The sequence below is a fragment of the Arctopsyche grandis genome, chromosome 6, assembly GCF_051622035.1.
Source record: "Arctopsyche grandis isolate Sample6627 chromosome 6, ASM5162203v2, whole genome shotgun sequence".
Lineage (NCBI taxonomy): Eukaryota > Metazoa > Arthropoda > Insecta > Trichoptera > Hydropsychidae > Arctopsyche > Arctopsyche grandis.
The window spans coordinates 33,983,957-33,996,995 of NC_135360.1; the positions used below are offsets into that span (position 1 = coordinate 33,983,957).

The following is a 13,039-nucleotide window of genomic DNA, read 5'->3' on the forward strand; positions in this document are numbered from 1 at the left end:
CACTAAAACAGCTATATCTCCGAAAATAATTTGAATTTTGAAAAATCCTCTTAAGGACATATTCTTAAAGGTCTACGCTTTGGAAATATGAAAGAAAAAAAATCGATTTTTTCAAATTTCTAGACTAGAATACCCTCTTAAAAGGGCTGGACACCAGCGCTTTGTCCATACAAACGTATTAGACTTCTCCCTTCCTCAATTATGGCACTAGAGAAATTATTTTTTAATATGCTATGGATATTCACCATTTGGATGCATCTATCGTTTTATTTTTGCATTAGTTATTTTTTATAGGAGCTAGGAGCCGCCAAACATCTATAAAATCGCCTCTTTTTTATACCAACGAAAAGAGTCCAGCGTGCTTATTTAACGGTCGATTTAAAAAAAAATACTCGCATAGTTGCACAGAAAATATCTTTCTCATACCGATGATGATTTTTTTTTTAAATTGGTCCAGTTTTGGGGGAGAAAATAGGAGAATACGAAACCTCGATTTTGTCGATTTAAAATACGTATTATCTGGTCGAAGCGCAACTGTCGCATTCACTCAATATATATATCGAAGAAAAGAACGGCAACAACATTAAGGTTTCGGGTGTACAGCCCTCTTAATGATACTATGATGGTCGCCAACATGTGGAGTTATCATATGGATCCAGAAATCTGGGGAGATCCCGAGATATCCAGTCCTGAACGATTTTTAGACAATAATGGTCAACTTGTAAAGAAAGATAAATCGCTTCCTTTTGGTACAGGTAATAAAATACAAGAATTTACATCGATTACTCAATAAATATAGCTAAAACTTGAAACAAATTAATAATCAAATAAAACCATCTGTTACCTGTATGTATGCACATATTAGCATTAAAGTTTGCAATCATTCAATTTTTAATAAAGATTATCTATTATGAAGATAATCTTAATGCACAATTAATAAGACTGCTTAGCTCATTACTCATGTTTCTTTGAAAATACTGCGCTGGAGAAACTTTTGCACGACAAACTATGTTCCTGGTGTTTTCAGCACTTTTGCATAATTTCATAATAACATATCCGGCTTCACCTGTATGGAATAACGCCTCGAATACTAACCTTTCCAAGCTCCAAGTAATACAAAATAAGTCCCTAAAAATAATTTATAATACACCCATATATACTAACTTGAAAAAACTGCATGCCATAAATAATATTCCGTTTGTTACATACATTACTAACCAGTAGATTCTATGACAGAATCACTAATAACCATACTAACACACTTGTGAAGAGTCTCGGTGATTACAACAAAATGTCTATACCCTTCAGGTATAACACACAGATTACCTAAACACAATCTGCTTTAGGTCATCGACTTTAGACAGTCTTTAATTAATATTATGTATTAGATGTATTATGAACATTTATAAGGATTGTAAATAGGTTTTTGAGCTCTTTTTCCTAATATGCTGTAGATTAACATTAGAATAATATAATACTATGATTACTAACCAAATTAAATTAAATTGTAAAATAGAAAATGATCAGTAGATCAGTAGCTATTAAAATAGATATAAGATGTATTGTGAACATAATTTCGTAATAATAAAAAGCATTTAAAAATCAAAATAATAACATATCCAAAGCAAAAATGTATTCCAAAACTGTTACCAGAAATCATCACCTCAGCTGAAAACTTTTGGGTGCGTTTAGTTTCTCGAAAATTATACCTATTTCTACTAAAACTTTTGAGATATAAACCTATGAATTTCATACTATATTTTTTATGTCTTATTGTTTTAAATTTATAATACTAAATCCTATCTGTTTTCTATTGAATGTATCAGTTAATAAAAATCATATCCAAGCCAGTAACAGTTTTTAGACGTTTATGTTGGTTCAAAAGATGTCTCTTTTGCATTGTGTATTTTATTTATGCATTCATAATTTATATTTGTATATTAAATTTAGCTACGAAATTCAAAATTAAACATGGTTGCTCTCAAAATGTGATTAAAATGACCTATTTTGCAACAAATCGAAATATTTAATGTATAAAACTATTATATGTGCGTAGATAAGTGACCGTAATAATTGAATATAGCTTTTTGATAACTTTTATACATAAATTCCTGGATTTAATTTAAAACAATATTTGCTGTTATTATTGAAAGTCTTAAATATAGTGGTTCCTCATTGAAATTTCCAGTTAAACCAGTTTCCTTAAGCGCCATGACAGCGCTTCGGTTTTTTTTTTTGTAGATTTATAATATGCAATGCAATCGTTTGTTTGTTTGGAACATTCGAAGATTTACGATTCAGTTTTACATAACAACTACATACGTGTACAAGTATCGCATCTGTTGTGACTATTATTTGCCAAAGGAAAACAATAAATAACTCTAAATCTTGAGATGTTTGCCTCAACTATATTATTGTGCACAATAGTGTTTCTTTTTCTCTACTCTTTCTACAAATTTTCTTTTTATAGACCACCCAATTTTCCACCAGGTATGATGTTTTTTTGCTACTTTATTATTTTAACATATGCTAATAAACAAAATTTCTGAAAAAATAATAATCGCAAATATTCATAAAATCACACACCAATTAACGCATAATATCTTCAATGCTTCATCAAATCCTTAGTGAGATTAAAAAAAACATTCTCAGGTCCACCTCGTTTACCCGTTTGGGGCAGTTATTGGTTTTTGCTCCTTTTGGATTACAAATTCCCAGCTCGGGCACTGCATTGGTTATCGAAAGCGTACAAAAGTTCTTTGATCGGCATATATTTGGGTGAATTTCCGGCTGTCGTAGTTCACGGAGCCGAAGATGTGAGAAAGCTATTTAATAGCCAAGAGTTTGATGGAAGAGTGGATGTCATTCTGGGTCGTCTCAGAGCTAACGGAGAAAAATTGGGTAAATCTTTCACAATATTCGAATGATTTCATTTGATAGTTTCATGAATTACAACATATTTATAGGCATATTATTCACCGATGGAGTTTTATGGCATGAGCAACGTCGATTTTCTTTGAGATATATGAGAGATTGGGGATTTGGACGCCGTTGTCCAAGACTCGAACAACTGATATCAGACGAAATATCTATTTTTCTAGATTTCTTGCGCAGTCCTCCAAAAGATCAGGTTCATATATTATGTAAAAAATAATTTCCAACTAAACAATACAGATAAGTCATAAGCCGATTAATATAAAATGTGAATAATATCAATATACATTACGAGATCAATTGATTTTATCGAAAATTTACTATTGATATTCGTATGTTATATAAATTTGCAAGCAAATTAATCTTTTCACATGTTTCTTATCAAGGATGTGGCCATCGATGATCTGGTACTTTTGCCAGACATATTCTATGTACCGCTCATCAATTCGCTTCTCGGTGTGCTCCAAGGAGAAGCAATGGATCCTTCGAAATCAGCTCGTTTAACAGCTGCTGGGCGAAATGCATTAGTGTTCCAGAGATCCGGAGATGACCTGGGCGGAGCACTTTCTTTTACTCCCTGGTTAAGACACTTTGCACCCCACGGCAGTGGTTATGTACCATTAGTCAAGAGCAATCAAAACCTTGTAGACCTCGTGAAAGTATGTAATTGCAGATTTAGTTATTTCATATTGCTTTTAATAATATTAAATCTTCTTTTATATAAATAAATTTACTTGTTGCATATCTACAGTTTTCTATTTAGTATGCTGTAGGCGGGGTACATGTATGTTGACCGTATCCCGGCCTAACGAAACACTGTTGTGCTAGTTTTATAAAGTTTTATTGTTTGCCTATGGTTGTACAAAGGTATGGTATTTGTGGGCAAAAGTATGTCGTTCAGCGGTCTCTGGATATGGTAGAGTGTCGCTGGCTCGGCATTCAGCTATGTTCAGAAGGTCTCTGGATGCGGCAGTGTGTTGCTGGCTCGGTGTTCGGCTATGTTCGGAAGGTCTCTGGATACGGCAGTGTGTTGCTGGCTCGTCCGGCTGGTTGATCTTCCAAGTCCGCGTAGTGTAGTGGTGGCTGGTCAGGAGCTGTATGTCGACGCTTGCTGCTGTGGGTCGACTGGCGTTGTTTGGGTTGTACCTCCTTTTATAGTGTTTCTGGAATCACCTGATCGATGGTGGTGGTTTGTTGATGCGTAAGAGAGGAATGTTCTTTTGTCGAGGGGTAGAATTTTCTGGAACGATTGGCGCCGTTCCGCTCGATGTATTTTAATGGTGGCGGCGTGTTTCGACCGTTTTGGTTCCACTCGACTGGTAGGGGCGTTCCGCTTGAGTTTAATATAATGACTGCAGGTGTATGTCGTCTGGGTTTCGTTCCGCTCGATGTAGTTTGTTGTTGCGGAATATTCTCGAATGTTTCGATGACGATGACGATGACGAGATTCCTACAATGCCATCTCATAATTTTCTAACTTAAACTGAAAAGTAAGTAGACTATAAACTTACTAAGACAATAAAAGTATTTTTTTTTGCTTTTCTCCAACTTTTGCCCTTTGAACCCAGGCTCCGATATTTTTCAAAATTCTACTGTCTAAATTGAAGACTCTAAATTTGCATAGTGGACCTTCACCTTTGTATAATAAAACATTTTAATATTAAATATGTTTATGTTTAATATAGTATTTTGAGAATTATGATTATGTTGATGAGCTCAAAAGGTCAAAGGATGACTGATAAAGTTATCATGAAACAAGCGCAATTTTTTTATTTCATGTTGTTCTGCTCACGTTTTTACGCATACATTATTGAAATATATAAACAATAATAGAATTTGAAACCAAACATCGTTTGTCAACATGTATAATGATTTAAATACGTTTTATTTAGGACGTGATTAAAGAATGCGAAGAAAATATGGCCGACGAATATGATAGTAATTTCTTTGATAAATACATAAGAACAATGAAAGAAATAAATGCAAAACAAAATGATTCCACATTTTCAGGTTACAAGCTATTATTATTTATAGTTTCTTCCACATAATATATGTATATATACATATATTGATGATGTGTTAAAATTTTCAGAAAAACAATTAGTATTGATCGGCGTTGACTTTTTATTTCCAACGTCATCAACAAACTCGGTGACATTAAGCTTGTTAATTCGCGAACTTATGCAAAAGCCAGAAATTCAGGATCAAATTCACGAAGAAATAGACTCCGTTGTCGGACAGGGACGACTACCTGGATTGGACGACAGATCCAAGTGAGTCTCTTTTCACACATCTCAAATTCAGAAACGAATTATTGATATCTAAATATTTGTATTATTTCAGTCTTCCATACACTGAAGCGTGTATAAAAGAGGCGATGCGAAGAGTTCCATTGGTACCGTTGGGAATTCCTCATCGGGCTGTAAAAGATACTACTTTCAACGGTTATTCAATACCCAAGGTAAATATGTACATACATACCTTCTTTATAAATTAATCATTGGATCATTTCAAAGCTTGGGTTAGCTATTTGGTTGCCCAGACATTTTAAAAGATCCTTGTTCAAGATTGACAGATTTTGTAGTGCTATTTTTTTAGATAAAATGATAAAAATATATCACATTTTCTTAAAAAATGTCATTGACCCCTGAAATTGTGACCTCATCAATGAACCGTTTAACATTCTTGGACTAAACTGCAAACAATGATATATCATTTGGCAGCCAAAGGGTTAGAGTCCGTGACCTTTCTTTGTTGAACATTGCTTTGAAACAAATATATTTACTAGCCTCTTATTTATAATCACAATCAAAGTATGACAAAATGAGTGCAGTTTAATTTCAATCAGATAAAACTGTATAATTGATTACATTTTTGAATTGTTCAATTGATTCAATTGACCTGAAGGTTAAATTACGAGGATTTATTGCATTCTTGTCTAATTAAGGATACAATGATGGTCGCTAACATGTGGAGTTATCATATGGATCCCGAAATTTGGGGAGATCCTGAAGTGTTCAGACCTGAACGATTTTTAGATGTCCATGGTCAACTTCTAAAGAAAGATGCATCGCTTCCATTCGGTTCAGGTGATATAAAATAAATACTCGAAAATTAAATAACACAATTCCAATTACAATCCGAAATATTAGTGATTTATTGTATTGTAAAATCAGTGTACTTACATTGTAGTAATAAATGTCTCTACTGATTCGATCGATAAAGATGATCGATCGTGATGATATCTTTAATCCGTGCAATTAATAACACCCATTAGCTCATCGCCGATTTTTACTTTATAGGGAAAAGAGTTTGTGCCGGCGAAACTTTTGCCCGGCAAATCATGTTCCGATTGTTTTCGGCAATCATGCAAAACTTCACCATAACATCCCCAAAGAAGAAATTCCTCCCAAAATTAGTACCGGGAATCATCACGTCTCCGGAAAACTTCTGGGTCCGATTGACTCCTCGAAAATGATTACAAACCACATATTCTGTGTAAGTTTGGAATATAAGTTCTGTTGTAATGTTACATTGTTGTAATGAATGATGACAGTGAAAATAAAAGATTAATACTAATAATTCAAATATTTATTCAACTTTATCTTATCGAATCACAATTTAGAGTATAAATCTCCACATAATCATAAAAGATTGATTCATTTATTGTCATATGGCGAATATTTATATAATTATGAATATTTATTAAAAAATAATATGAGATTATAAGATAAAATTGACTGTCAATGAGAAAACACATCTAAAAAAAATGAGTACTTTTAGCCCATATTTTTATATATTATATAAATAAATACAAAATACTTAATTACTATGTATAAAAATAGTTCGTATATATATTAATATTAAAGCTGGTGTAATTCTTACAATTAAATAAAGCTCAAAGCGTACAAATTTATACAAATTGTTTGATTGTTACACAAAATTTATATCACTAAGATTTTTTTTAAACTAATAGGACTGTTGAAAACTTGTAAACTGACAGGATCTAAACTTACAATACATATGTACTTCACAAACAACAAAAGGAAACAATTTTTGAACGAACTTTGAGACGAATTGTTAAAAATCAGGTCTCCTACGAGTATGTCAAGAGACACATCGCAAGAATCGGCAGAATCAAAATAACGTGCCCAATTTACCATATTGAGCTTGGTAAGTGTAAAAACGAATCCTACATTCGTTGTACTAATAAAAAAAAAATAGATTTATTCAATGCGATTCAGACTGATAACTTCTGATGGTTCCGATTTTTCATTCTTCTTATTTCGATTCGAGGAATCTGACTCCCGTTTCGAATGCATTTGCAGTGGCTTCGGCCCGATCAAGCTTAAAACGACCGGCAAAAAGACCAAACCATTGAAAATTCCAAACACAATAACTAACAAGAATATTTTAAAGAAAGTCTTAAAGACGTACGCTTCCGACATACTCAACAGCGACAATGACAGCAGAGTCGAACCTCCACCATATAAAACAGCAGCACCGATGGACGTGACCGTTTCTAGTGCCCTATCCTCGAGACTTCCTTCAACGGTGAGGAATTTGTGACCAATGTGGGCGGCATAGTCTACGCAGAACCCGATTCCGAGCTCCAATCCGACACAAGTCACAATGTCTATAGTCAGGCCCATCTTTTGCATCCAACCGCAGGTGTTGACGAGAGTCAACAGGACGCAAACGAATATCCAGAAACACATTTGAAAATTTCCAATGATGATAAACGTGCAGATCATCACGCAAGCGAGCGCCAATTCTAAATTCCTTTCGACTTCTACTTGGATTATCTCATCGGTTATCCAATTTGAAAACACTCTAGCCCACAAAGTGGCGAATTCATCACCCGTCGTAAAGTTTGAATGTTCAACTATGCCTATCAAATGATGCATCGCCGGTAGATACACATCGGAACTGTTGAATACTTTAAATCTAAAGTCAATACTGGAAACTTTAATCGGCGGAGCGGGACGGCCACATATTAAATCAGTGCTAAATCTAAACTTACCTCTATATTTAGCCCCCGAACTACTGTGTAAAAATTTGGATATGTATGTACTCCATTCCAAATCGGATAATATCACATTTTTAATATCTTTCTTATAATTAGCTAAGACGAAGGTATGGAACGGGCTCGTCCATGTGTCAAAATTGTGAACTAGACTAGTCTCGTTTTCTAACTTCTCTAACATTGTATATATCTTTGGTAACTCTTGGCTATAATTCAAAGCACCTAAAAAGACGGTAGCTTCATATCCCATATCGGGATAGTATTCTTTTCTAACCTGCATATACTTACTATAATACGAATCCTCCGGGATGAACCAAGTCATATCGAACTTTTGCTCAAGACGGAGCAGACCGTCGATACTGAAACCAGTCACGACAACAGTTAACAAAATCACAAAAACCTTAACCGGTAATTTGAACACAAATTTCGAATACATTTCGGAAAGTATGAATTGCGAAATCGGCCTCTCTTTATGATCGCTTGGAATATAGTCTGGATGTTTAATGCATAATAATACTCCATTACGTTTCGCAGCCATTCTTCGCAAATCCAACACAAATATTGCAACGTAGAACGTGACGGCGAATATAAATATAAAAAACACTCCTACGGCTGCATATATACAGAACGATTGTAAAGACGGCAGGACCGTAATAGCGCCAACTGAAAATGCTACGATATCAGTAAACGATGTGACAATGATAGAAGCACCCGCGTGTTGCAACATCAATCCAATCTGATCCGGCAAAGGTAACGTTCTCTCATATTCGTCCAATTGCTCCCAACACGCTTTCATGATGAACATATCGTCGATTCCGAGACCCATCAATAAGAACGGAAGCGAATTATGAACGGGACCAAAAGGAATACCGATCACGGAACAAATCCCACACGATACTAACAAAGCTAAACCGACGCACAAAAGTCCGACAGACCCCAAAGTAAACTTAACTTCGACCCAATTAAACTTTGAAAGAATCAACTGTATATAAAAGAACATTAAACCGATCCCGATGATTAATTTTCCGGCATCTTGAAACATCGAATCGTTACTCAAATCGCCGAAAGATCTTCCTGCTTCGTAATATACATCAAAATGAGGATTCTTCAGAGAAGTATTCGTCTTCATCACATCTAAAAACATATTCTCCCAAAGGAGAGCAGTCTCGGAAGCCCAAACTTCAGTACCGGCGTTGTTTCCGTGCAGTGACGTGTCCATATTTGAAATATCGACATGAACGAACCAAGTGAGGAGCACAGATTCGGCCGACACGATCTTTCCTCGATCGTCTCGCCGTATTCCGCCCAAAGTATTAGAATAATCCATCGGATGGCCCAACACGGGTCCAATCAGCGTCTTATTAAGCTTATCAATCACATCCTCTAACGAAGACTCGGCTATAACTTCAGCATCAAACTTCCACAATTCCAAAATACTACGTTGAAGGCAATCGAGCGGGAAGCTCTCTAGAACGGAGCAATAGATTTTAGGGTCTAAATATATGCTAGGATCGATCTCGTCCACTGTTTGTTCGTCGAAGATATCTTCGTCAAAATCCAGCGCTGATCTTGGCGAGCGTGCCGCAAATGATATGACGGGTACTCGCAGGCATACATCCTCGTAGGTGAGAGTCCTGTTCTTGTAGGGTGTGTGCGTTGATACTATGGCCTTGTGAATGTTGGCCAGTTGGGACAGTACGTGTGGTTGCAGTACATTTGGGGCCGTTGCTAATAGGAATTGGGGCCGGACTGCTGCACCAAAGTGCTGTTGGAGCCAGACGGTGTCGGATGCGAAACGGGAGTCAGGTGGCACCCACAGCCGGAGCGGGTCCAGTTCTCGGCGACCCCATAACGTTCCACAGCCCGCTAGCAGAGCGGCGAGCAAACACCACACCACCACCGAGACGGGTTTCCGTCCTATGTGTTGGCCCAACGCGAAGAAAAGCCGTTGAGAGACGGCTGATGGAGACCATCTGGACCAGCAGGAGCTCATCTGCTCGCAGCACCGCATCGTCCGACAACGAAGACTCTCCCTCCACTAGTGATAGGCGATCGAGTGGGCGTTTACATATTTTGACATTTGTAATTGTCAAAATATTTGTACCGACAAAGCACAACCCACCCCACAACAGATAAATGACAACTGAAGTTGATAAACAGATGGACAGTGTTGCCAAGTTGAAATGTACGCACTTCCAATTCAGTGTTACCCATAGAAAAATAATATCATGTTTTTTGCAAATTACGTATAATAATATTGTTACGTACGCCGCGGATTAAGCGAATTGAATCCCAGAGACTATGTGACCGTTCAAGGGTTATCTGTTATTGGACTAACTAAGTGCTTGCACTTAGACCAACGGATATCTGTTATCGGATTAACTAAGTGCTTGCACTTACTTCCAGGATTATATCTGGACTCTAAGTGCATTTAGGCTAAACAATGACCGTTATTAGGCTTTTCTCAGAATCGGTACGGGGAGACCCAATGTCGTGGAAATACATATCCGAATACGTGACTATACAACAGGTAAACAGATTAGACGTCCCGAGAGATCGACCCTTTATAAGGCGGTACGTAGGCGATATCAGGTCATTCTGGACTGAGCACTGACAGTGCGTGTATCTCCTCAATCATCAATAAATGCTGTGAAACGACTGTTGGCCTTTTACTTGGATCCTCCACCCATCCCTACGCAACAATATTATATGACTAGGTAGGTATGAAATATAGTTGCTTTAATATCCTCTTCTGCACAACTTTCTGAAATTATACTTCATAGGTATATTTTCAATCATTGCCAGAGTATGATTATTGATCAGCAACATGGATTTCGTCCACAGCGTTCAACGACCACAAATTTGTTGTTGTAGGAATCTCGTCGTCGTCATCGTCATCGAAACATTCGAGAATATTCCGCAACAACAAACTACATTCCCGAAAACCAGACGTCGTACACCTGCAGTCATTATATTAAACTCAAGCGGAACGCCCCTACCAGTCGAGTGGAACCAAAACGGTCGAAACACGCCGCCACCATTAAACCACATCGAGCGGAACGGCGCCAATCGTTCCAGAAAATTCTACGCCTCGACAAAAGTGCATTCCTTTCTTACGCATCAACAAACCACCACCATCGGTCAGGCGATTCCAGAAACACTATAAAAGGAGGTACAACCCAAACAACGCCAGTCGACCCACAGCAGCAAGCGTCGACATACAGCTCCTGACCAGCCACCACTACACTACGCGGACTTGGAAGATCAACCAGCCGGACGAGCCAGCAACACACTGCCGTATCCAGAGACCTTCCGAACATAGCCGAACAACGAGCCAGCAACACACTGCCGCATCCAGAGACCTTCTGAACATAGCTGAATGCCGAGCCAGCGACACTCTACCATATCCAGAGACCTTCCGAACATAGCCGAACACCGAGCCAGCAACACACTGCCGCATCCAGAGACCTTCTGAACATAGCTGAATGCCGAGCCAGCGACACTCTACCATATCCAGAGACCGCTGAACGACATACTTTTGCCCACAAATACCATACCTTTGTACAACCATAGGCAAACAATAAAACTTTATAAAACTAGCACAACAGTGTTTCGTTAGGCCGGGATACGGTCAACACATCGCTACCCCGCCTACATTGTCATTTTCTGGTTTTTTAACAGATTGCTTGGATGCTAATGTTACAGATACTGGATTACACGGATTTCGAAAAGGCTTTCGACAAAGTAAATCAATCCATCCTTATCAATAAACTAATTGGTTATGGTTTCTCATATGGTCTCTGTTAGTTATTTACAAATTATCTCAAGGATCGACGTCAGTTTGTGAAATATGGAATTTATTCTTCTGTTGAATACCCAACCTGCTCTGGTGTTCCACAGGGTTCTAATCACCCGTCACACTAAAACTGGCCGCAAGAAAAATGGTCACACCCAAAAATTGGTCACGAGAAAACTGGTCACATACAAAAATTGGTCACGAGTAAACTGGTCACACTCAAAAGTTAAAAATTGGTGGTTTTAACAATTAACAATTTTTGGGTGTGAAAAGTATTCTTTGGTACATTTTGGGTCTGTTCATGTTATCCGTAATGTTTCCGTTACGTACGGCAAACTGCAGTAGCCAGCATATTCTGTTCATACCTTTAGAGTGTGATACGGGAGAGTGGCGGGAAATTATATGTAATCAAAAACAGGTCGTAAAGCTGTATATGATGAATATATTTGAGAATTTACATAGAGCAAACAGAGAAAACAAGAGGGGGGGGGGGGGGGAGTAAACAAAGAGCCACGCGTAGCAGAGTTGTCTGCCTTCGGTATGAAGACAGACCAGGCTTCCTCTGGTGCACACCGGACGGATACTGGAGCTGGTCTCCAAGTATCGTCAAACATCACCAGCCTCTACCTGGTGATTCGGTGGCGAGGAGCGAGCCACGTAAAAACACAATGTTGAAGCGGCGGCGTTTGGCGCTCAACACCAAAACATCGGCAACTAGTGGGTCGTAAGGCCACGAAAGCCAACCATCAGACAAGTATCATTTAACATCTGAACAAAGCTTGTTTTTGAAAAATAAATTACAAAAAATGCACAAACAAAATGCAAAAAACATTTTTTCTGATACTACATATGTACATGTGTATTTAATATTTTATAATACGTACATTGATCAGGAAATTATCATTGCTATAATATAAATATCAAACTATGTATGTTGGTGTAAAAATATTGTAACAAAAAGCAAAAATAGAAATTTATAAACGAAATAAACATTGTGATAAAAATAAAAATAGAGATTAAAGTTAATGCATGTGGAAAAATATTTTTTAAATTCTTATCAATCGTTAGCTCTAGACTGGAAGAACTCCTACGTCAAATTCCAGGTGAGTCCGCGGTTTTCCTTATTATCATATTCCTGGAAAACACCTGAACGCCACCTGCGCGTTTCAACATGGGACCCATTTTTCGCACGTAGAGATGTTTTTAGAAAAGGTTTGAGAGTACAATTTGCCCAATAGCAAGTGGGAGATGTACCGTGATCGAGATTTTAGTTACTTGCACGA

General features: G+C 37.3%; 2 protein-coding genes across 2 annotated transcripts; one reads left to right on the plus strand and one right to left on the minus strand.

Moving 5' to 3' along the window:
* Positions 1-2,044: 2,044 nt before the first annotated feature.
* Cyp304a1 (Probable cytochrome P450 304a1) lies at positions 2,045-6,511 on the plus strand. Its single transcript, XM_077432180.1, has 9 exons — positions 2,045-2,490; positions 2,653-2,901; positions 2,967-3,130; positions 3,321-3,593; positions 4,827-4,944; positions 5,027-5,207; positions 5,278-5,395; positions 5,882-6,023; positions 6,237-6,511. The coding sequence occupies exons 1-9, from the start codon at positions 2,394-2,396 to the stop codon at positions 6,410-6,412; spliced, it is 1,518 nt and encodes a 505-aa protein (XP_077288306.1). The 5' UTR covers positions 2,045-2,393; the 3' UTR covers positions 6,413-6,511.
* A 570-nt stretch (positions 6,512-7,081) lies between these two features.
* On the minus strand, positions 7,082-9,971 carry LOC143912687 (NPC intracellular cholesterol transporter 1-like). Its single transcript, XM_077431984.1, has one exon. It carries the CDS (start codon positions 9,969-9,971, stop codon positions 7,161-7,163), a length of 2,811 nt encoding a protein of 936 aa, XP_077288110.1. The 3' UTR covers positions 7,082-7,160.
* Positions 9,972-13,039: the final 3,068 nt, after the last annotated feature.

Coding starts and splice junctions, on each gene's coding strand:
- Cyp304a1 (XM_077432180.1), top strand. CDS start 2,394: ATGTTTGCCTCAACTATATTATTGTGCACAATAGTGTTTCTTTTTCTC. Junction 2,902..2,966: donor AGCTAACGGAGAAAAATTGG/GTAAATCTTTCA, acceptor ACATATTTATAG/GCATATTATTCACCGATGGA. Junction 5,396..5,881: donor ACGGTTATTCAATACCCAAG/GTAAATATGTAC, acceptor TGTCTAATTAAG/GATACAATGATGGTCGCTAA.
- LOC143912687 (XM_077431984.1), bottom strand. CDS start 9,971: ATGCGGTGCTGCGAGCAGATGAGCTCCTGCTGGTCCAGATGGTCTCCA.